The sequence below is a fragment of the Branchiostoma floridae genome, chromosome 10 (genome assembly GCF_000003815.2).
Source record: "Branchiostoma floridae strain S238N-H82 chromosome 10, Bfl_VNyyK, whole genome shotgun sequence".
Classification (NCBI taxonomy): domain Eukaryota; kingdom Metazoa; phylum Chordata; class Leptocardii; order Amphioxiformes; family Branchiostomatidae; genus Branchiostoma; species Branchiostoma floridae.
Genome location: NC_049988.1, coordinates 11,011,900 through 11,036,894, shown reverse-complemented (window position 1 = coordinate 11,036,894; position 24,995 = coordinate 11,011,900). Strand labels below are relative to the sequence as shown.

The following is a 24,995-nucleotide window of genomic DNA, read 5'->3' as shown; positions in this document are numbered from 1 at the left end:
AATTAGAAAGCCTAAACACCCCTGTCCTAAATACAACTGATATATGTTACCCCGCGAATAAAGGTGAACCAGCGTTACACCCTGTAACAGAAAGGATATCTGTTTGGCCTTGTCTCCGTCCCCCAGCTCCAGCAGTAAGGACCCGGAGACCTCCAGCGCCCGCAGGTTGTCAGGCTCCAGCTCCAGCGCCCTCTGGCAGAACTTCTGGGCAACTTCATAGTTGTAGCTGTCCATACATTCCTCCACCTGGGGAGGACATAGGGACAAATTGAGTACAAATTGAGGGACAAATTGAGTACAATTTAGTACAAATTGAAAACAAGAATTATTGGAGAAATTCATGATCTTATTGCAAAGTATTTAGAGTCTTTTGGTTATTGTGATCATCTCATAAATTTTGTTGAAGTTGTTCTGTCTTAGTCTCTACCAGGCTCCGTGGATCGCTGGTATGATAGTAGAGATTGGGCAAACAGAGGGAATAGTATGCTAGGGGAGTCAAATGGCGGCTGACTCCCCAAGCATACTATTTCCTCCATTTCTCCAATTTCTACTTTTTGACAAAAGCAATCTGCGGAGCCTGGTAGAGGCTATCATTTTCCTGCCAGACAGCTTTTGACTCAGAGTCAACCTTCCCATCCTGTTGGACCAAACTTGGACAAAGCCATGTGGAGAACTTTCCCATCATGCCAGTCTCTGGTTATAATACCTTATAAACAACTCACATCCTGTCATTCTACAATACATTTTGTATCTGAATACATGTACCCGTGCATGCACACACACAAACACATAGATGATAGAAAAATACCTCTTTTCTTGTTGTGATAAGTACATGCACTGTATTGCATGATGAAGTTTACTGTGTCTTTGTCATTTATGATTTTTATCTTCTATAGACAAAAGATGGATAACATTGAATAAAAGTGCCACCAAACCTTGTCCAGTAATTCATCTACTGTGAACTTGGACTTTGTTTTCTGTGCAGCAGCCTGGGTCTTCTTCTTCTCCCTCCTTTCCTCCAGTCTTTGCCTCTTGTCAGCTTTACTGAGTCCTGGACCATCTGAAGGAGAAAGCAGCTATCTTTATCATTCCCTATCGAAAGATTGAAGCAATAAGCCCTTTCACAGAGATCAGGACGGATGTGGGGCGACAGGAATTCTAGGTGATATGTCAAAGGGTAAGGCCGCGAAAAAGAAAACAAACCTGTCAGGACATTGATACTGTAAATGCAGAAATGTTCGCGGTGGATTAATGTTTTCGCGTTGACCACTTCACCGCGAAATTAAATCCACCGCGAACATTTTTTCTATTATGGTATTAGACTGTAGTCTACGGTGTTACTGCGAACTTAAAACCACCGCAAAAAGTCCCTTTTCCCGCTACCGCGAAATTAAATCCCCGCGAACTTAAATGCATTTACAATAATGCAAATCAAAACAATGGAATGTTTTCCTTTTTAGGGCCCTAACCTTTGACATATTACCAAGAAACCCAGTTGCCGCACATGCATTCTGATCTCTGTGAAAGGGCTTATTTGCAACAGATGCATTGATGAGAGAGTACAGTACTTGGTTGAACGATGAATCGGATTATCTATTACATGTACAATATTTACGAATCTTTAGGGTAGTCCATTCAGTTGAGTGCATCAATCAAAAATGATATATAAACTTAAGGTGAGGTATGATATGTAAATAAGCCATGCATTTCCAGGATAACAGTACAGTAGTTTATTAAAACATACGCATGGTGTGTGTGCATAAAATATGTGTTAGTACACGTCGTACACTTCTATGCATAACGTTTTGTCGAAATATATTCCTTCGTTTAAGGCATGTATTGACAAAAATCTCAAAAGCTGCTTATCACTGAGCTAGTAGAATCGTTGATCTAGATGATCTTACCTTTCTGGTTTGATTTTTTCCCGTTTTGAGTCTTTCCTGCCTTCTTTTTCTTCCCACGTGTGCCTCCCATCTCTAACCGGAAGTGATCTGAAGGTATCTACGCCAAATGAACTTTGACATTTTGTCACAGCAGCTAAACGCAAAATAAAAAAAAGTACACTTAACTGTGGTAACAAAAGGTAAAAATTGACCACAAGGTAATTTTTTATGCATGCAGTTAAGGTTATATATTTATAGAACTAAGTTTCTCTGTAATTCCACGTATTTTGAAAGAAATATAAATTGCAACTTTGAAATTGATTGCATGCGTTCTTATGTCGTCTGCTGAAAAAAGTCGACCACCTCAGACCAGTGTTTGTTTTTGACCGGTTTATAGAATAAAATGTGATGGACGGCCACTGTCACGAGTATGGCAAGTCTACTGGTTTGCAGTCCTATATATTCTCTGGAAATGATGGTGCAAACTGCACTATTGATAATATTGCTGAAAAAGAAAAATCATTGACCATCACGTTTTAAGGTGATTTGGCTTTTACTTTGGAAAAGTAGTAAACGCTCTTTACTTTACCGCACACTTCTTTTGGAACTGTCTTGCGAGACTGATGGATGCCAACTACAACTTTTGGAAGTTACGACCTAGATCCTACTAAGAAAATCCTTCAGTATGCGACATTGTCTCACGAGTTGTGGTTTCAATATGCTCAGCTCATAACTTGTGCTTTTTCATGGAAAAAGTTAACTCTAGTATCTTACACTCAAACAGCATGTAAACCCATTACCTTTGCCATCATAGAAAGCAAACCGTTTGGTCAAAGTACATTCCTTACAATGTTGGAAGAGACTTTCTGGTCAAAATTCATTGAAAATCTGATCATAGCTGTCTTTCAATGTGCATTGTATATTGGCGTGTATGCTGTATACAGTTTGTATTGAACTTATGCATAATCTCCAAGCAGATCCTACGGTAGCATAAGATAGTATCAATAGCTGACAAAGGAGTAAAGCCAAAGTGTGCATTGGCTACTGTGGCCCAATGCACACTCCAAGGTCGGCTACATTCCTTTGCCAGCTTTTGCAGGGCTCGAAGTTAACTATGTCCCGATGTCCCGGGGCCACTAAAATTTAGGCCGGGACAACTCAAAAATCTTTTTGGGACACTTTTGGGACAATAGGAAAATAATCAACGAATCAACATCAGAATGTCCGATCTCCCCGCGGCCCGCGGTTGTCAGGTGTGCGTACTCTGACTTACAGTTGTTGTAATACATAATTTCTGAAAATAGGGTTGGGACAGTCCATCCTCACTTCGGGACAGTTGAAATTTATTTTTGGGACAATGCTGGGACAGTAGGGAGAAAAGTTAATTTTGAGGCCTGTTTTGATACTATATTGTGCTACCATAGGACCTGCTTGGAGACTAGTTGCAAGCCCCTCTCCTTCAACATGCTCAAGGCACCTCCTCAAACACTGGAACAAACACCAAGACAGGTGCAACCCCAACAAAGATGCCCTAATCCAGGTCCAATGGGTGGTTGATACCAGTTGAGCTACAATTTAACCCCTTACCTAAAACTAATCCCACCAGCCCAGGTAGGACAAAAACAATGAAGAGACAGATTTACACCAGCGGTCGCAACATGGTATGCATAATTTATTACAGCTTCTTTTTTTACTTCAATTACAGGCGGATTTCTAGCATCTTTCCTCTCTCAGCTATGCTGACTGCCAAGACCATGTTTGCGCTCATCTTCTGCAACACAAAGTGTACAACAACCCTTCAGCGGAAAATACCATATACAGAACACATTCCTGCATTCCTTCAGCAGTAACAATACAGATCCTCAATTTTTGGCTACACCTCAAGGGCAGAGCCTACGATGGAATACCTTAAACCTTGCACTTGGAACTGCACTTCACTCCATAGTCATGTGGCCTGAGCAGTGAACGAAGCTTTCAGAAGAGGACAAGTATTCCTGACTCAACACATGGAGGCATACACTAGGTATAATACTTGTTGTCATAGTAACATGTACACACCAGTCTTTCAAGATCTCTTACCCTCATCTCTTCACCTACTGGAATGCACAAAGTCCTGGATATCTGAACAGCAAGGTGTTGAAATGGGAACTTTTATGCCTGGTGTAAGATTTACGCTGGATAGCCAAAGACATGTATCCTGACCAGGTTTATTGTAACATTTTACCTTCCCTTTAAAAATTTGTTGGAGAGAAAAACATGAGTGTTCCTCAGGAACTTCAAGGCAGTAAATGTTGAAATGTATGACCAGCATGTTTGGGGATTATCTAGAGGGTTTGTGCTACCAATAGTATGTACAGTTTGACTCTCATTTTTCGCACAGCTAGAGCCCAGCATTATTCCTCCCTGTCCCAAGTACAACGGTTGGCTGGCCGTGTTCGAGATCGCATAAGAAGGTACCCTGTTAGGCTCTATTGAAACTGTTTTGTTTGGAATCTGGGAGCCATATTGTAACTATTAGAGGCCATTTATTTTTGTTCTGAATTGTCACTTTTTTCCCTAATCAAATTTTGACTTATTTGTGAGATTCCTGGGACCAACAGCAGGAAATAAACAGTACATGTACTTGCATTCCTGAAGATATGACAGAGTTCCTTTTCTGTCTTTGGGACTCAACAACCACCATACAAATAGCCAGGACTTGTGTATTCAGTCACAATCAGCCCACCTTGCAGACAGCTATATTGTACACAAAACTAAGGTTCGCTCTCTCATACACAACCTAATAAATTACAATTCAAGCCATATTTATAAGTCCTCCAACAACAATTTCCCTTGATTCAATCATCCAGTAGCGTGTTGGAGGGACCTCGAGACACACAGTGGAAGATCACATGAAATTCAACTTACAATCCACATTGTATATTATATAGATGCTAAATAAAGATGATAAATGCATTGTCAACCCTTATCAAATCAAACATTTTCCAGAAAAGTATGCTATCCACAATAATAGTAAAATTTTGATTATACATACATAAACTTTTTTCAAGAACAGAGCAGAGTCCTGTGATTTCTTTTGAACCCTTGCTCAGGTAAACATACCATTCTGATTTGATTAAAATACCATACAGTCAAAATGCCTACAATGGTGACCAAATTTACACATAATTACACAGGGCAGGCATTTCACCTTACACACCAATGTGTTACTACCTAACCCTACAAACAGGAAAATAAGGGAGACAGTACAAGCTTCCTTACTATAGTTTCTTATGGAGCTTGTACATCAATATGAAGCATTATTGTTGATCTTCTTTGCAGTAAAACATCCACACACACAAACACACAATTTGAACATCTTTTTTTTCCTTACCACTTAACACATGTGAACATGTAGAGCATTTTCTCAGATACCAAAGGCAGGCAAAGCTAGCAGCGAGCAATTTCTTGGAATAACCAACTGTTTTGCTTTTAGTTTTCAACAGGCAATTTCTAGCTGTCCCCTGTGTGCCTCTCTTACTATGGACTGTGCTGGAGTAATGAACAAGTACAATTTGGTTGAAACACTCATTTGACATGCATTTGCTGGCGTGTCTGTGTTCCTATGTCCTATGAGATCCACACAGTTGGAAGAGAACATTGATATACTATACATTTTGTAAGGACAGAACTTTCTTCGCAACTACTTTGCACCTCACCCTATTCCCACAACGACAGCGCTTATTTCTTAATTGAAACACACACATCATATGCTGAGCAATAGCACAGATACCTTATCATTTCCAATTATATTCCACTGAATCTATTTACAGCAATTCTTTCCTAAATCCTTTCTTACTTGTGCTTGGAAAATGTTGTGTCTCACTGGCTTATCACTTCCTGTACCTGCCAAAGCAACTGCAACAATTTTGCTACAAATCTGCAGTTTCATTTGTGATATTTGTTTCGTTTTTATACAGCCACTACTAATTCTTGCTACAGAGGTGCATATTACACAATGCGACACGTTACCCCACAATGCGTTGAAAAACAGTGCAGTACTATCAGATGCTAACATTATCTTACAACATGCTCTACCAGTTGGTTATTCCAATGTTCTTGATAGCCATCAAGCCGGTGTTTTCCAATCTCCACAAGCAAGCAACTCTGAATCTGGTACCAGAAAGTGTTGTTAGTTGTCTCCACGTATCTAGAAGCAGTTTTTCATTAGTTAAGATGTTCAACAATTGTGTTCTATTCACTTTGCCTGATGCACACGGTGTGGACTGACTTACGCATTTGTAGTTGCTACCAAACCTAGGCATTTTGTGTTTGGTTGGAATTTAGCTTTACATAGCCATCTGTACATCAAGGGTCTCAAATTATCAGCAATGTGGCTTGTTTTAGTGTCCGGCAGCAGTTACAATTCACTCATTCACTCGCACGCAGTAACACTGCCTCAAGACCACGTCTGAGAAGATCTAAAGGAGAAGTACAAACAAGCGGCCCTACGTGACGTGACAAGAATTGATTACAAGCTTCACTTCTTCAGTTCATTAGGATTTACACTAACTTGCAAGTCATTTTGCAGTCAACATCTTATCTTACACTTTTGGAAGGGATTTTCCAAGATCCTTTTTATAGAGTTCTACAGTGCATATGTTGTGGGCCATTGTGAAATCTTGGTAACTTTGGTTAATCTTATCTTAACATTTGTGCTTTCCCACCTGCCATTTTTTAGATTTCATCATAGCTTGTTTGATTCTTTTTTGGTCATAAGCATCCCAAACTATTGTATGTTACTGTTCTTATCCTTAACAGGATATACTAAAGACATCTGTGGATAGGAGCTTTCTGTATAATTCTTCAAGTAGTCTCATTGTTGTGGGGTGTTGCGGTGACCATGGTTGTTGAGTAGTAATGGTGGTGTGGAAAACACTTCAACTCTTGGCTTCTGAAGATTCACTGGCTGTAGACATAAAAAAACAAAAGCCTGGTTAAACTCTGTAGATATGCAATTGCATCCGATTCAACATGCTCAAAGAAATACATGTAATATGTATAATATCATATATGGAAATACATGGATGATACTTTTTACTGGTGAAAAGGCAGTATGTATGTATGTCCGTTACAACTTTGACTACTTTAATTGTAGAAAATAATATGAAGCATCTATCAAAGAGAAGTCACTTGGGTTAGTACAGCATACAGTAAGAAAGTAATACTCTCTAACCTGATGTCATGTAAACACTCAACAAAACAAACTTGACATGCAAAAGGCCTACAAGAGAAGAAAATCTTCTGCATGAAGGAAAAGATGTTAGGTTAGTGTACAGAATACAGCTGTGTAAAATGTACCTTTCCTTCACTGTTGTACCTTTATCCCAGTCAAGCATGGTGGTAATGAATTGGACAAAAAGAGCATTATCATTAGTAATAAATCCCAGTAATGCTGTGCACATGCTAGATACTATACAAAGCAGTGATATGAAAATTTGGACAGGTGAAAAACTTTGAAACTGACATATTAAGACTTAAGAGGCCATAACCTACAATCAAGATGTTTATAAGTTTTGATGAATGTAATCACAGACATGCTTTATTAGTGATGACAAAATTTTACACCTTGTATGTTCAACACTAACTTGAGGAATTCATGCTAAAATATGTCATTCCTTAACTGAACAGTAACGACAGCACTAATTACGAGTTGTACTCACTTCTGGGAACCACCTGAACAGCAGGCACGCCAGGCCCACCAGTGGGCAGCTTGCGGGCCCGGGAAGACCGCATGGCGTCCTTGAAGTCAGCAGCATCTGACATCCTCACACCTTAAGGGCAAAGGTACAACCAACATATTAGCTTGAAATGGGTCAAATGCCTTTTCTGCTTGTGCCTATACAGTAGAAGCCAGTTAATTGCACAACAGATTACCGCACACTTCTGTTAATTGCAACCAACCAGGTGCGGCCCAGCTGAATAGCTTCGCATTATTGCACCACCCAGATAATTGCATGAAATACGCTGGAAAATGGGGTATGCAATAAAATAGCTTTTACTGTATGTAGCAAGATTCATCCTAGTGGCTTTGTTACAGCATTGGGTGGCTTTCAAATGCTCAATCAAAGCAAAAGACATCAACTGGAGTATTTTGCTTGCATTTTATTGATGAAAAAGATCAAAAGACATGCACAGTCTTTAACATGCAGTAGATTCTATTCTGTATGTTAGATAAGCCATTTTATGTTCGTATCACTGAGCATGCAGTCATACGGCACATTATTATTATAAATGTACTTTTTAGTATGCAAGGCACCATGTGAAGACAACAGTTGTGCTTACCAGTTTCTAGGGAGTATAGGGGAAAGAGGAGAGAGAAACGTTTTAAGGATTGGAGTATTCTACAAGGAGTTACAGAAAGTGCACAATTGCAGTCCAATCCATAAACAATTCATCCTGTTTAAATGTAGCAAAGTATCAACATTTGAAAGAAGACCACTAAGAAAAACATGTGACAATCTGTCCTAGATCACAAGAGCAAAGTCTCTTCATAAGATTATTTTTGGTGCTCATTTGTACATGGTTAAAGATGCTATCTTACCTCCTCTGTTGGGCAGAGCGACGGGAACGTTGGGCAGTTTGCGAGAAGATTCAGCATCCCCACGGGGTGAGGTGGGAGAGTTCATGATGTTTCTGAAAATGAAACGTAAAGTAGATTGGACTCATTTCTCAAGGTACCAACATCTTTTGCACCACAATCAGTCCTCATCATAGAACTGTTATTCAGCCTGTCATCCAAACCAGGTTTTGCTGTGTACAACTCAGTGGTTACAGGCTTACTGACAGAAATGCAGAAAGTTCACTCTAAGACTTATTAAAACCCAACAACCACAAGTTGTGGACATTCACTTGCAATCTTTGATTAAAACTTTGCATAAAAGAAACACACAAAAACCGTGTTGAAAACAGACTCCTTGTTGGAGTGGAACTTACGGGTTCTGCTCACGAGAGGGTGACAGGCCGCTGCCCCCACGGATGCTGGGGCCGTTGGACATCCCTGGGCTGCCACCGCCACCACGGATTCCTGCTCCAATGGGCTGGCCTGGACGGATGGGCTTAGCTACAAACGAGGAAGAAGCAATTAGTCGTTGCCTTTGCATCCATTTTAAAAGCAAAACTTTGAACAAAACACATAAGAAAACAGCTAAGTGACTACAAAAACTGTGATATCAAACATTTTTTCTCTGCAAAGATGTACTCTACTCACACAGAAAGTTGAAAGCAACGAAGGAGCAAAGACTTCATGAAATGTACTCACCAACTTGGGCCCCACCGTGTCCCCTACGGGCCATGTTCCTCTGGCGCACAGCGTCCTTGATACGGTCCACCTCATGCTGGTATCTGTAGGAAAAACATTACAATATTTGCTGAAACAATTTTTTTACCATTATACATTTTGAAACATAACAACTCTATGAAAAAAATGCTTAAATCTTGAGAGATTCATGTATTTCTTACGTTCTGTTTAGTAGAATTGTTCCATCCTAATCTAAGATTCAACTCTCTCCTAACTTTCCGAGAATTCCAAGCTCATTACAATCAAATCATTAAAATGCAAAGTAACTGCCATAGACCTTTGTCTTGGCTGTTCATAGATCATTTCAACATATTTCATTTGCTTTATTTTATCTTTACAATTGACTACTTCTTTATATAGCATAATAGGTAACTCACATAAGTCAAGGTACTGTAAATGCATTTAAGTTCGTGGGGATTTAATTTTGCGGTAGCGGGAAAAAAGACCTTTCGCTGTGGTTTTAATTTTGCGGTTACATGATAGACTGCAGTCTTATACCATAATAGAAAAATGTTTGCGGTGGTTTTAAGTTCGCGGTGAAGTGTTCACTGCGAACATTTCTGCATTTACAGTAACTCCAGGTGTTAGGTAAAATTGTCATTGTCCACTCACCTCTTCCTGTCCCTCATGGCTCCCTCCTTGGCGTCCTTTAGTGCAGCCTCCAGGGACTTAACTCGCTCAGCCGTAGCCCGAAGACGTTTCTCCAGCTTTGGAAGCTCACAACGGAGATCTGCATTATCACGGACCAACTGAAGGAAGGACAAGAGAGGATACCTTTTCAAGAACCTGCTTTCTTGGGTATCAAGCACATCATGGTTTGAAATATAAGAGAACATTCAGGGGAGTTTCAGTGAAGCATGGTTGATGTTTTCATTCACATTTTGTATCTGTTATCATCAATTTGAAAAACCATTGCCATGGTTCACCAAAACTATGCAACAGGATCAATTTATTGCCATTCTGGTATTTGTGTCCCAGTGTAGTTATGAATGTATGTCAAGAGAGAAAGGGAGCATCCTGGTTCTCAACAACTCTAAACTCTGCACTGTTGAAAAGTTTTGCATTTTGAAGGCATTTACCATAATTACAATTCTGCTTTCCATACTAAAATCAGAGGAAAGCAACCAGAATATGGCATTCTTATTTTCTTTCAAGGGCTAGAACTGTTTCTTCTATGATGTGCTTGTTGCTTCTAATAGGAAGACACTGATGAAAAATGTCACTATAGAAGTACGTAATGGACACATGATGAATGTTTGTAGGATTAGAGGTAAAGCTGGACCCACAATCAGGCCAACATTAACACCATACATGTACATGCAGCACCGCATGCTTCTTCAGGCAGGCACTAGAAATCAAGCATTAGATGCCTCTTGTGAACAACCAATCACAGGAAGCTTGTTACAACTTATTGACAGCTCAGAACAACAAGCAAATGTCCAGAACACAGAACGTATCATTCGTGTTGACAAAATTGGTACTAGCTAGGCACAGATGAAGTGCACATTTGACACAACACATGTAGGCACATGAGAAGTCACATGTACCTTTCTAGTAGCATTGGAAAGCCTGCAGTGAAAGCAGTTAAGAAAGGGCTCGTACAGTACGCATTCCGACTGACACGCCTCCTCGAGGGGCCCGAACTTACGGAGGAAGGCAGGGTGGAAAGAAGAAGAATGGAGAATGACAGTCAGGCTTTTTCTAGTTTTAGCAACATATGAAACCAAATATGACTACAAGAGGCATGTTGTTCTCTAAGTTGGGGTTGTAAGCAAGTAATTTCTTTCCAGATGCTTTTTCTTAACCCATTAGGGGTAACGTGATGAAATAAATACACAATATGTTTTTCTGTTATAAGCTAAAAACAATTTCTGTGCTTTAATATTGTCATCCATTTAAAAGTTACAGTTCAGATGATTTGTAGAAATTTCTTGGTGATTGCATAAGTATGCTTACAATGACAATGTCATGCTTAGGTTTCAGAGCAAATAGCAAGAGCTTTCACTGCAAGGCCACCAATGCTGAAGCAAGATGAAAGTACTATACAAAGTAGTCCTTGGCAGTTGAATGCACCAATGGAAATGAACATGACAGACAAGACATAATAACAGAAAGGAAGCTGCATGACAGAAAATATAAGAAAGCTTGACATGAAACGGACATGAAACAACACTGAAAGGATTAACACAGATACAAGTTATGGTTGGACTGTGGTATGTCAAGATGGTATGAGAGGGCACAGAAAATGGTGCACAGCTGCAAAGAAGGTTTGGTTGTGAGGTAAGGTCTTTCTTTAGAAAAGGGCAAAAAAGCACTTAATTGTTGTTAGCTTTCCTTAAAAGATGAAATGAATAATGTTAAAACATTTTACAAAGTAGACAAAAGATATCTAATTCCTGCGTATCAGAAGTTGGAGGGAAATTAATGAGTTAGAATTGAAAACGTATTCACATACCTGCTTATGAACTTTTGTAAGCTGGTCCAAGTTGTTCTCAAGAAAGGATATTTTCTGTTTCTGGGCAGCACTGGCCCCAGTGTCGTCATCTTCGTTGTTTTGGGACTTAAAAAAAAGACAGAGGGTCTGTTAATCAAGCTCTTTCCTGATATCATTCATTCAAACATGCAGAGGTTATCTACAAGTTAAAAACAACAATGGCTTTCCATGTACATGTGAATGATACTAGCGGGTATTTTAAAACAGTATCCATACATTGGCATAAACGTTCAATCTGAATGATTCTGTATCTTTGCACACAGGTAGTCTTTGCAAGGGAAAGACAAACCTGACAAACTCTATGTTTATGTCTACATTGTCCCCCAAATGACCTGGACGTCAAGGGACTAGGTAGGTAGGTAGGTGGTCTTCGTACTTTTACCAAAAAGTATTCAAAAAGTAAAGTGTTACAAATCAGTTCAGCAACTAGTTAAGACGACTCTACTAGATCCCTGTAGGAGTAGGAAGACCTTACTCTTTTAACGCGCTGTTGGAGGTCTTGAACAAACAGCTTGCGCAGGTTGTGGAGGGTCTGCAGTTCCTTAGCCACAGTCTCCTCCAAACCTTTCAAGTCAGCCTGGGCCTGCTGGCGCCGGTCTGTCTGCAGGCTGTTGTGGGAAGTTAAAATCAGATCATTAAAAAATGACAAATTATCAACTGTGTGGTTGGACGCACAAACATGTCAAACACAGCCAATGAAAATTTTGTGGAGATAGCATTGCATATCAAAGCATAGAGTTTGGACAAGAGGCTTAATGCCTATGACTAAGTATGAGATCCACGTCTCAAGCTTAAGTCCAGAGTTTATGTGGTTTAGAAATGCAATTGAAGTGTTTCAATAAGATATAGTTTGTAAGTTAACATTACACATTTACAGATTATAGTTCCCATACCAATAGACACAGTTACTGTAGTACATTTGGTTTAACTCACGTGAGCTCAGCCAGTTTCCTGGACTTCTCTGCCTCCTCCTCCTTCAGCTTCTCATAGTCACTCTGCAGCTTCTCATGCTCCAGAATCATCTTCTGGTTTTGGCTGGGGAGGAAAGAACTTATTACAGACTCGCAATATACTGATTCAAAATGCTTCAGAATGAAAATACAAGGTACTGTAGCATATTAGCTTTTCAAAGGACACCCACAAGATCATACACATACAAACATACATAGTCCTACTCCTAAATAAGTTGCAGCATTAACAAAGTTCTGCTTCCAATGTTATCTATCAGTCATCATCATAGTTAGTCTAGTCTCTGATTCAATAATAAAAAGTTCTTTAGCATAAGGTATGGATGGCCTCTGCTCCTTTTTGCTTCTAGGGACCAAAGGGGCAGTTTACCGGCTGGTTTGTTATGCCAAGTTACATGTCCAGCAAGGCTCAGTGTCAGTAGAGATGGGTGACACAAGATCATGGTTTTTACAAAAAGGTCATCTCAAATCAAGATGAATTTTCTACAGTACTTACTCTCTGAGTTGGTCGATGTGTCCCTGTTTTTGCTCGATCTCATCCCTGAGCCGTGCCACCTGTTTCTGGTGTGCTTCACGGTGGCTCTCAATCTGCTTCTCCAGGGTTGACTGGAGGTAAACAGGGACACAAGTTAGCAAACGACACTTCAAAATTTAGAGGACACAATTGAAAGCTACCGTATGTTTACTGAGTTAGCAAAAAACACTTACTGATAGATGACACAAAGGTACAACAAAATTCAGATGACGCAAAGCTATTGTATGTTTACAGCCACTATGTGTGGAAATCTATTTTGTGCTAGTCAAAATACTACACTGTCTTGTATATTGAAGCAAGTTTAGGAGCTTTTGACAGCCTTTCAAACAAAGTATGTTACCCCATACAATATATGAAACCTTACTGAAATACAGAAATGACCTTATACATTATTCTATTGTAAACTTTCATCTTCATGTGTAAGCAAAAGTTGTAACCCCTGACCTTCATCTGAAGAGTGCTCTCGATCTTCTCTGCATGCTTCTCTTCCTTGTCACGAAGGGCAGCGACACGTAATTCCTCTGTACAGACAGCACAACAAGTGAAGTTTAGTAATCTTATTTCATTGAAAATTGCAACAATGCAATACAGTAGGCAAACTCTTCAGTAAGAAAAGATACCAAATTTTTCCCAAATATCTACGTCAAATTGTCAACATTTCCAGAAAAAAGATTAGAGAGATAAAGATGCATTCTCATTTACATGTATCATGTAGTCTTGCAGCTTGGCTTTTTGTGGCCATCTATCACTATAAATTGGTATTTGACTGAACAAATACATGAAGCACATTTTGTGAGTGCCACATTGATAGCTTTGACAAAATAGAGTATATGTTACTATAGGAATAAGTCAAAAGCATGCTGTACCCTGTGAGTGCAGCTGGGCCAGTTCTTCGTTCAAGGAATCCACGGACTCCTCCAGGGAACGCTTCTTGTGCTCGACGTCCTTCATGGACTCAATCAGACTCCTCATCTTCACCTCATGCTACAGGACAACAACAACACATACACAATCTTATCATGTCAAAAATAAAAAGTTACCCGTAATACTTCTAGCTTACCTGGGGCAGATCTATTTAGATACAAGTGAAATATACAGGATGAAAGATGAAGAGAACTATGGAAGACAGTCCTTAAATGAAGGAGTACATGGGGTAGTGAAAGTATTCTCTTTCAATCTCACTATTCCACCCCCAAAAACTTTTGAAGTTATTTTCTCAATATGAATTAGAAATTATCAACCACCCTAATATCATACAAGGAAGAAGTTAGATTCTTCCCTTAACTGTGAATACTTCCCAAGCCTTGCACAGCAAGCAGTCCCTACCTGTTGAATGAGCATCCTACATTGACCCAGTTCCTTCTCGTTCTCATCCATCTTCTTGTTACAGTCGATGTTGGTGGTCTCCAGGGTCTGACATCTCTGTTACAACACAAGCAGGACATGAAGAAAACTTAGAACAGAAATACTACTTGTATTGATGGTTATGCTAAGATGTAAGATGCACAGAAGTGGGAGCATTACTCAATGGACAAAATCCAATCCAAACTCAACGATAAAAATGAGTCACTACATGTAGTAACCGATACTAGTCGTATCTAAGCAAACTCGACGTGTGCACCATTACAAAGCTCAAAAGGAAATGATGGTTTGATAGGGGCGTCATCACGTGAGGTCCTCTCATGCTTTACTTTGGATGTATGCGATTCACAGTGGAAGTACTGTACAAGGTTCTCCCCGAACAATGTCTCATATGAGGTATAATCAATGGCAGACCACCTACTACAAAAGGAAATCGCGATCAACTGTTGTACTGTGACATTTCTAGGAAGTTTGAAAAAATTCCTTATCCATGGGCTGTTTTGAAGGTGAACCAAAGTTCACACTGCAAATGACAGTAATATTTCATCTGATCCAAGAATAAGCCCAAACTTACCGTTGCCAGTGCCTTCACCTCTGACTTCATCTTGCTGACAAAGAGTCGAGCCATTGTGAACTCCTCTTCAATCTTTCCGTTCACCTCCCCAGATGTGTTCTAGTGGTGAAGAAAAGAAAGTCAACAGTTACATGTACATGTAGTTCACTCAGTATTCTCATAGCATATGTTGTGTCTATACAAAATATTATGCATGTCAGGTTCGGGAGTCAAAGCATTTAGTCTGTCTGGGCTTTAAGGCGCATGCATGGCAGAACAGATACCAGTTTACATCAATCTTACCTCTGAAAATTTTCCTGGCTGGATCTTTAATCAATGATATAAAAAAAGGTAAAAGAAGTCAGAATTAGCTAAAAGTCGAGACAAGGCAGTAGTACCAATTGAAAGTACCTCCTTAAATTTTTATTTTACATACAAGTGTTCTTTAAAATGTTCTGACAACCCTCTATCAATATTTTGACATTTTACTGACAATGTTCTACCATTATCTCATCTTGCTATGGGAACTCTGGGGTATATTGTAGAAGTTTGTTCTTCTTCTGCTTTCGTTTGAAGGCTACCAACTTCAACTTGCTGACGACTTTTATAGCCTATTCATTTTTCACTTGAGTGAAGTGAGGAAAGTCGTGTAAAGTGCCTTTCCCAAGGGCACAAGATCAGTGACACGGCGTGGTTTGAACTCAGGACTTTCTGGGCCTGAGTCAAACGTGCTGCTGATTGCGCCACGCGTTGTTGACATTATGAACACTTCCTTACATTTGTATCTGCGGGTTTGGTGCCCAGAGTCAGACCGATCTCGCCCAGGTCCTTCAGCAGACTGACCATCATCTCGCTGACCCGCTTGCGCTGGTGGGTCTGGACCTCCTTGATGGTCTGCAGTTCCCCTTCAGTACTCCGTAGAGAGGTCTGCAACATGGGGACAATTCATGGGTTAGACTATCTGGGCATCTTGCTTTGCTGCTATGGGGTGTACCATAGTATTGAAACAAATGGTCTATATGTATATAATTTTGTACTAATACAACTTTAAAAGGTAGTCAATTAGAAACTCTTCTAAAGATTCTACACAATCAACAGCTGCTGAATCTACATTTTAATCAAAATTTCCAAAAATCAAAGTTCCCCTTCAGTACTCCGTAGAGAGGTCTGCAACATGTGGACAAATTCATCGGTTAGACTCTGGGCATCTTGTTTTGCTGTTGTTATGGGGTGTACCATTGCATTTGTATAAGGGTCTACATGTATACAATTTGGTACTAATACAAGTATAAAAAGGTAATAAATTAGAATGTAACTCTTCCAAAGATTCTACACAATCAACAGGTACTGAATCTAGATTTTGATCAGATGATCTTTCAGAAGCACTCCGGTTAATGCAAAATCCATTAAACTTTTGCCGTCAAAATAAATTATATTTCCAATTTCTTACCGACCACTTCATTTTCTTACCAACCATTACTAATAAATCATTCTCATTCTCATTTATTTATATCAGTACAGTAGTCCCATTTCCACTAAATTCTTTAATTACTTTTATACTAGGCGCCTTGCCAATTGAACCTTGTTATCTTAGCTCTCCATTGACAACTACCTATCACTTTGGAAAAAGGTGCGTGCAAAACACCCCAGGTATGCACTGTTTAGATATGCAGGAATGCAATATACTGGATGACATTACATCAGAGATTACTTTCCTATATACATGCACATTTTTTCAGGGTGTCAAATTTCTGTGACCTGGAACTTAGTGGATGTTACTTCACCTGTTTTTGGCTGAGTTCATCATTCAGCTGTTCATTCTCCTTCATCTTCTCCTCCACCTCCTGCGACTTCTGGTCGTAGTTGACAGCCAGCTCCTCAAGGGCCTGAAGAACCTCCTTCACCTCCTCCTTTGCTGCATCATTCTCAGACTGCAGCCGGTTCATCTCCATCTATTCAAACAATGCAATGTTTTATTTGTCTGGAATGACTGGAATTTAACCTGAAGCTTGCGCCTTTAACATTGTACAAATGATAACACAATGTTTTATTTGTCTGCAGCATCCGGAAGTTAACCTGAAACTTAAGCATCTAACACTGTACAAATGATAGTATCTATATCGATCTCTTATATCTAGAGAATTGGAACTTCTAGACATATTCTGCTGTAAAATTTTTATTCCTTAAACCATGATAGAAAAGGACAAAAATGCTAGAAATTTCTTGTGTAACATCTACAATATGAAGGAAGGCAACATGTTATTCAACTCAAAGTATATACCAAATCAGACCATTCTTCATGCATCATACTTGACTATGTAAAAGATATGCTACTTCACACAAGACATAATTTGTAAATCCAGTGACGTGTTGCACTCTAGGCATCATGCCATTCAAACGTAAAACATAACTTGAGAATCTCAAAGAGACCAGATTTCTTTTACCATGACTTGCCTTCATGGCTAGACACGAATATGACTGAACACGCCTGTCATACAGAGTTTCTAGCTTTTGATCACACCAAGCAACTAAAAGCTCTTATCTGTGAAGAGCCCACACATCAGAAAGGCTGTGTTTCTGACCTGGAGGGTCTCAAAGTCCCGCCGAGTCTGGTTGAGCAGCTCGTTCTGTTCCATCATCTGGCAGTTCAACTTCTCCACCATCACGCTCTGCTGGCTAATCTCGTTGTCCTGAGGAGGGAAAAAAATGTTTAGTTTCAACAGAACTGGAAATTGCAACATCAAGCTTTAACTTAAAACTTTTGTAAAAATCTAAATGCTTGGATTCAACAACGAATTATATTTGCATAGTTAAAATGTCGAGTTTTCGGACTTCCTAAGGTTTTCTTTCCTTTTAAGTTTGAAGGGTTGAAAACAGTAAATACATTTTATGTCTGGACAGAATTTTCACATTTATATGAACCCTTCAAACTGATTTGTCAACTTTTGTAGGACTTCCCTAATTGTAATAATTCAAAGTACTCCACAAGTTCTTTCTTTCTTTATTGACAATGAAACACTAAAATTGTATCCCTATTTTTGGATTGAAAATAGCTAATATACATGTATCATATTAAGCTGGGATTCAATATACAAATGTACAGTACAGATCTTGGATTGTAGCTATATGATATCAAGTTTTCCCTTAATCATATATTTAAGCTTTCATATAAGGCTGTTGTTGCCCACCTTCTCATCCAGCTGCAGGTACAGCTGAGTTCTCTCCTCCTCAAACTTGCGCATCTCTTCATCGCTCACGGCCACAGCCTGGACGTTGGCGTTGTTGTTCACGGCCTCGATGGTGGGCGGTGCGGGGGTGTTGTCCACCACGGCAGACTTGTCAGACAGGATACCCTTCAGTACGTCCACAGGGACAGCATCACCTGGGGTGCCAGCAATGGGTTAACATTCGTGAGGAAGTTTTCTTTTTAAATAGTAGATTTTCTGTCATTGATTGGGATTCTGAAGAAAAGTTAGGATCATGATGATGCAATATGGCACTAGAAATATCAGTATCACCTGGGGTGCCAGCAATGGTTTAACATTTGTAAGGAATTTTTATTTCTAAAGGGTAGCTTTTCTGTCAGAATGTCCTAACTGATTGGAATTTTGAAGAATAGTTAGGATCATGATGATGCAACATGGCACTAGAAACATTTTGTGTTAAATATGTGAAATGTGTATTCGATACCAGGTGTGAAATTTTCAATGATCACCTTTGAGTCTATGCTCTAATGTCATATCAGAATGTTCAGAGTAACTATGAAAGACGATTTTGGACCAATATGTTTTCTTTAGAGAAAGAAAAAGTTTTTAAAAATGTTTTAATGTTACCAGTGATTAGAAATGATAATCATAGCACAACGTAGTAATAGTGCCTTTGGAAAGTGGCTACATCATCAGTACATGCTTAGATTAACAATTCATTTTAAAGTTGCCTGGAATCTGTAAATAATTCATCATGCTGTGCTCTCTGCACATCTATCACATGTATCTAGATTTAAATGAAATCTGTACAATCAGACACACAACTTCCTGAGTGCAGCTCTAACTTAAAAGAGTCACTGACATGACACAGAATCTACTTGTGCACAGTTAGAGGAGTTAGGCGGAATTGTAGAAAGGGATAAGTTCTGAAGACATCCTGGGGACTTACATTGTGCTGCATGCAGAAGCAGGGAGGGTTGTAGAGGGCAGAGAGAAAGAGAGAGAATGGCTGGTTCAGTATGACATAGGAGCAGGACTGTCTCCAGCTTAAAGGATTTTTTCCATCCCACTCATTATTTCCGAGCCCATGTTGCTGATTTTCCTGATTAAATATGTCATTTCAAGCTTCTGACAGTACATTTTCACCAGATTTATGTCATTTTTAGGATGGATAAGGTAGAATAATTTTCTGTCCCAACAAGCAAATTTCCGTCCCAGGATGGAAGAATGGGTCCTGAAGACAGCCCTGCATAGGAGTCTACCACCCTAATCACACACAACTGTATTGCTGTTTCATCTTATGCTTTCCTTTTGAAGTCTTGTAGAATGGCTGAGTTGGTGGCATGATAATGTTTTGTAATCACTTTAGCTTGGGTTGTCAAGGGACTAATAACTAATAAAGGGAGTTTTGAATCTGCACAAACTAAACTTCCTTCTGAAAGAAAAGTATTGGCAAGCTTGACCAGTGGTTGGGTGTGAATGTGGTGGTTTAATGCTGTTGTAGGAAAGATGACTTGATTTGTTAGGCATTTGGTTAAAATCAGGTGGGTTGTTATAGTGTGTTGTGCAGCATGCAAACAAATATGACATCTATCAGTACACCAAAATATATTATTAGATACAAATTAATATTCAACGGCTAGCATGCTAAGACATAGAGTCATGTCTATCATAAAAATATGACATACTGTAGGATAAAAGACAAATATTCAAACGAAAGTGAGTATAAAAGACTAAAAGAAAAAGCACAGAAAGGGCACAGAAAAGGACAGCATATTCTCTAATTCAGCACCAAACACACCACAGGGTATTATGTGGTAAAGGAAGAACTTACTGTCTAGAAGGGCAGGATCAGTAAGATCTAAGGTTTCTTGAGTCAGAAAGAGAAATTGAGGTGAATATGAGATTCTGAGCAGGAAAGAATAGAACAGGTAGAAACTGGAGAGGAAGAGCAAGAAAGAAGAAAATATATGCCTTTCTAGTGAGAAGTGAGAAATGTGAATGGGTGAGAAATGGTAGACGTGAAACATCATGAATGCTGAATACTCGACACTTCAATCTATTTGTTTATCCAGCATATACAAATTGGTCCGTTTTAGTGGTAATGAAGGCAAAAACCTTTTTCGATTAAGTTCACATACAAGATCATCATAGAAATGAAAGTTTCTCCGTATGAGGTACACAAAATTTCTGTTACAAACTATCAGTAACCTTGCAAAGTTCAGATGAAATGAGAAACGACAGATGTAGTGACATCTGGTGGATAAATGATCTCTGAATAGCACTACAAACATACTCCTACTCACCAAGCCCATACTTGGACACCTCAGCCTCGTACCGCTGCAGCAAAGCGCGCAGCTTTGCGTTCTTTTCCTTCTCCTTCTCGTACTTTTTCCTCCATTCCTCAGCGGTAAGCTCCAGGTTGACGGTAACCGTGTTCTTGATTGTCTTGGCTCGCTGGCCGAACATGAGGGTGGACTTGGTCTCGAACTCGTTGTAGGAGGACGGGGAAGCACAGATGATGATGGTGGTACGCGAGTTACCACCCAGCGCCTCCTGGAGGATTCTGGTCATCTTGCTGTCTCGATAGGGGATGTACGCTTTCTGTGGGGGAAAACGGCAATGTGCTAATTAGATACGCTCATAGAAACACGCTTACTCACTACTGTAAATGCATTTAAGTTTGTGGGCATTTACTTTCGCGGGAGCGGGAAAATTGAGTGTTCTGTGGTTTTAATTTCGCAGCAGCACCATAGACTGTAGTCAAAAACTATAATGGAAAAATGTTCATGATGGTTTTAAGTTTGTGGTGAAGTGGCCACTGCGTAAACCACGAACATAAAACCACCGCAATCATTTCTGCATTTACAGTATCCGGTTAAGTGTTCGTTGTTCTCCGTCTTACAAGGGTTGGATGCTGCGGGAAGTCATTTAGGTCTGATTAGGTCTCTGTCAACTGGGCTGGCCTTTTGCATGTTCAGTTTGCAAATATCTTCCTTGACATTTTCTATCCATCTCCTCTTGGGGTGACCATGTGGGTTCTGGCCCTCTCAGAAACAATTCTCTAAGTCTTGATCAAGTTTTAAAGCATGCTCCTAAAATACATCCCAGTTGTTTGCAAGGTAACAGGAAAGTACAGACAAAACGACACAGTATTAGGGATGACGTTACCTTTCCTTCAGCTAATGCAGAGACAACGTTTCCCAGGGCAGACAAAGATTTGTTGATGTTCTTGGCTTCATCCAGCACAGTGCCCTCAGCACCAGTCTTGCTCACCTGAGGAAGTTATAGTTAGCAATCAATTTTCACCAATGACTAGAAAGTATTTCTCTTTTTCTCACCTAAATGGTGCCAACTGTAGATGGTGCCAACTGTAGATTTCAATCCCTGGCTCTGTACTTTATGTTTGTTTCTTCCTTATGACATATAAATGTCACAAAAGTTCAAATATCATGAACTGTTAGAAACATGTCTGATATTCCATTCTATTACTGCAGCACTCAGCATCTTATACAGTAGAAGCCATTTAATTGCACAACGGGTTACCACGCACTTCTGTTAATTGCACAGAATCTCAACCGGTGAAGTCCAGCTAGTTAACTTAGCATTATTGCAACACCCGGATAATTGCACGAAATATGCTGGCAAATAGGGTGTGCAATTAAATGGCTTCTACTGTAGTTCCATTCAGGAATTTTGCTGGTCTCAATATAAGTTGCCAACCTTTTCACTACCAGCCAAGTCGACCAGGTAGAGCTTTCCGTGCAGCTTCTTCTCAGTCTCCAGGTTCTCCTGCTTGACATGGATGAGGAAGATACTGTGGCTGCGGGAGCTGTGCTCGTTCATGTCTGGGAGGGTGTTACAAAGAGGAGCATTACAGACAGATGTCATGATGAGTATTGAACATCATTTAGGAAAAATTCCAATGATAGATCTTTGGTTTTGTATGATCCTAAATTCCTTTGACTGCTTTTCTTTTCTATTTGTGATCCAGTATCTTGAATCAAATGCTAAATGTGTCATCATCATCATCATCGTCATGCATCTGGTTCTTTCGCCAGTGAAGCACACTAGATAAAGCCTTTCCATTATGACCTGTCATTGTATGACCTGCTAAATGTATACTTCATACTGAAAATACATTCAAATGTTTCCATTTCATCTCAAGGGAACACTCAGAATCATGAATATAAATCATGAAAGTAGGTTCAGCTCACTTGTTACAGCCACATGTCTGTTGTTTTTGCCTTCATCTATTGTGTCCATCACCTCCTCTGGACTTGACACAAACCGCTCAGTTGCGCCCTGTAATGAAGCAGTCCAACAATCAACATTTTTCAGAAAGCTCTATCTTAAAATTTTAATGTACATACATGTATGTAAGACATTACCTTAAGGCAAATATATTCATATCAACCAGTTTATCAGACATGTTTTATGCATCTTTGTATGCAATCTATGGTGACAACAAATGGTAAAAAATCTTACCTTCACGTAGGGAACCCTATTCTTGTCTTCATGTACCGACAGGTTTGTCTTTTGTACTGGAAGGAAGTTGAACATCTTATAAGTCTGCGTGCAAACAGGCACTGTACTAAACTACACACACACACACAGACACAGTGCAGTGGACAATGTGACAACACTATCTCTTTTCTAAACATGCGATTCATGCATTGTACATTATGCAATCCCTTGCAATAACTACTGCTACTGCCTCCAGCTACAACTGTTACCCACTAGTCTATTATGCAGAGCTTAATGTTTATCGTTAGTTAGTAAGAGAAGAACCAGGTTAAACATACCATCGAGGAGATCCCTAATTTTGTCCATGTAAATTTCAAAATAAGAAACCTGTAGTGAGGGAGAAACAGAGAGAAGGAAGAAGTCAGCCCCCACCACAAACAACAAGTGCAAAACTTACCATCCAGAAGGTCCCTAATTTTGTCCATGTAAACCTCAACATATGACACCTTTTGGGAGAGATGAATTACAAGTTCAGTTGCATGAACAAGCCAAACAATATTTACTGGTATATTGCAGCACCAACACCATGTCTTGGAACATGTATACTAGGGCTGGGTACCGGTACAGCGTACCGGTACAAAACCGGTTTTTCTTATTGGACCGGTCCAGAAAAACCGGACCTGAAAAAATTAGGTGGACCGGATGTTGGACCGATTAGAAAATTAACAGATTATTTTATCAGGCATTCACACGTTTTGGCGCTTGCAGGTGGAAGAAAACAACAAGAGTGAAGTAGAGTAGAGTTTACAGTAATTTCTACCAAGTTTTACAGCCAACCGTACAGGTGCGCAGTTAGCGTTGTAGGATTTTAAAACGCCAGTGTAAGTCTAATACTCCACCAAACAGATTTCTTTGTAGTGAAATGGACCATTGGTATGAGTCATACTGAATCAGGTCCAGGTTCAGGTCCGGACCTGGACCTAATCCTTTGGACCTGAACCGGACCTGGACCTGGATTTTCTGTACCGGTACCCAGCCCTAATGTATACAATATTTTCTTTGTGGTTTATGATAACATTTTCTCAGCAATTTCTCCATTTTCTTACATCTGTGAGAGTCTTTTGGAAGTACTCTTTATCTTGTTTAGCCAAGTTGCTGATAATAATGACAACACCAATAGTTGGGATGAATAGTAACTATTCACATGGACTAATGTCATAAAGGACATAAACAACCACACCAGGAAAGCTGACAAATAACACAGATGTAACAACAAATGACACAAATAAATAGAAAAGCAAAACAGCAATATTCACAATGGATATCATGTGCAATGATACAAAGAAAATCAAATATATTTCTACACATTCATCAGTGCAAACATAAGGATACACAACTGTAATGGAACAACATATTAGGATGACTAAGCAGGTGCGAACACAATATAGGCATGCTTCAATGGAGAGGAAGCACAGGGTATTATCTTAACCTTGAAAAAAAAAACAAGTGTAACATAACATCAACTTTTAAAATAACTTCCATAAACTAGGGACTGTGCCAGAAGAAATAAAATCAAATTGTGTTAATGCAAGCAGGAGCCTTTCTAAGTTTCTTTCTTTCATTTACCAGTAATTTCTCTTTACATACATACATTGAACTGGTTCATTTGAACTGCTATGATGACAACACTTTTTTTTTTCTTTGCTGGCATAGTCCTGGCAAGTAAAACGGCTAACTAAAGGTTCTGTGTGCTTGTGAATGATCTGCTTCCATGCTTGCAGTGTCGAGCCAGGACAGGGACACTCCAGCTGCGAGAAAGGCGACAGTTACCAACCCAAACCACCTACCTTGATATGGAACTCAAGGTTTTCATCCATACTGTAGATATGGTTGAAAATATCATCAACGATGCGAGGGATGATGCCACGCTGGATGGGATCGTGGAGAACGCCCTGAGAAGGGAAGCGTAGATAGCTTCGTGGTTAGAACCTTACCTACAACATGCAGTGTCTTCCACAAGTCTTGTCAACAGCATGGTGAGATACATGTATGTGGGAAAGCTCTTTATAACCTCAAACAAAAATTGAGGAGCTAGAACGACCATGAATGTTATATGGGTGAAATCAGAGCAAAAAAGGAGGGCCAAAACGTATATGTTTTAATAAAAAAATTTACATGGAAAAAACAC

General features: G+C 39.6%; 3 protein-coding genes across 14 annotated transcripts in view; 1 reads left to right on the top strand and 2 right to left on the bottom strand.

Annotated features, from left to right (window-relative positions):
• LOC118424547 (probable assembly chaperone of rpl4) overlaps window positions 1–2,051 on the bottom strand; it is a gene marked incomplete at its 3' end in the record, with an annotated part of 6,144 nt that extends 4,093 nt beyond the window's left edge. The window contains 3 exon segments of the mRNA XM_035833161.1: window positions 100–246; window positions 936–1,060; window positions 1,905–2,051. Coding sequence (XP_035689054.1) covers window positions 100–246; window positions 936–1,060; window positions 1,905–1,974 — 342 coding nt within the window.
• Window positions 1–24,995, top strand: part of LOC118424537 (trichohyalin-like) — a 565,429-nt gene that overhangs the window by 415,129 nt on the left and 125,305 nt on the right. The window lies entirely within an intron of this gene.
• The window catches only part of LOC118424538 (kinesin heavy chain-like), a 38,697-nt gene continuing 17,235 nt past the window's right edge, over window positions 3,534–24,995 (bottom strand). Inside the window, exons 4-32 of one of the 12 annotated variants that reach the window (XM_035833135.1) lie at window positions 24,655–24,759; window positions 23,146–23,194; window positions 22,829–22,884; window positions 22,558–22,645; window positions 22,064–22,188; window positions 21,512–21,616; window positions 20,647–20,944; window positions 20,175–20,210; window positions 19,290–19,295; window positions 18,323–18,516; window positions 17,717–17,824; window positions 16,919–17,086; window positions 15,912–16,061; window positions 15,438–15,461; window positions 15,156–15,254; window positions 14,546–14,641; window positions 14,086–14,203; window positions 13,664–13,740; window positions 13,181–13,290; window positions 12,650–12,751; window positions 12,192–12,324; window positions 11,678–11,782; window positions 9,835–9,971; window positions 9,184–9,266; window positions 8,859–8,985; window positions 8,467–8,558; window positions 8,208–8,213; window positions 7,586–7,696; window positions 3,535–6,831 (exon numbers count right to left, since the gene is read on the bottom strand). In XM_035833135.1, the coding sequence (XP_035689028.1) occupies window positions 6,803–6,831; window positions 7,586–7,696; window positions 8,208–8,213; window positions 8,467–8,558; window positions 8,859–8,985; window positions 9,184–9,266; window positions 9,835–9,971; window positions 11,678–11,782; window positions 12,192–12,324; window positions 12,650–12,751; window positions 13,181–13,290; window positions 13,664–13,740; window positions 14,086–14,203; window positions 14,546–14,641; window positions 15,156–15,254; window positions 15,438–15,461; window positions 15,912–16,061; window positions 16,919–17,086; window positions 17,717–17,824; window positions 18,323–18,516; window positions 19,290–19,295; window positions 20,175–20,210; window positions 20,647–20,944; window positions 21,512–21,616; window positions 22,064–22,188; window positions 22,558–22,645; window positions 22,829–22,884; window positions 23,146–23,194; window positions 24,655–24,759 (2,937 nt within the window). In that variant the 3' untranslated portion in view covers window positions 3,535–6,802. Of the gene's footprint in view, window positions 6,832–7,223; window positions 7,243–7,585; window positions 7,697–8,207; window positions 8,214–8,466; window positions 8,559–8,858; window positions 8,986–9,183; window positions 9,267–9,834; window positions 9,972–11,677; window positions 11,783–12,191; window positions 12,325–12,649; window positions 12,752–13,180; window positions 13,291–13,663; window positions 13,741–14,085; window positions 14,204–14,545; window positions 14,642–15,155; window positions 15,255–15,437; window positions 15,462–15,911; window positions 16,062–16,918; window positions 17,087–17,716; window positions 17,825–18,322; window positions 18,517–19,289; window positions 19,296–20,174; window positions 20,211–20,646; window positions 20,945–21,511; window positions 21,617–22,063; window positions 22,189–22,557; window positions 22,646–22,828; window positions 22,919–23,145; window positions 23,195–23,264; window positions 23,314–24,654; window positions 24,760–24,995 lie in introns of those variants that run through there. The other 11 variants (XM_035833136.1, XM_035833134.1, XM_035833133.1 and 8 more) reach the window with 11 other exon arrangements.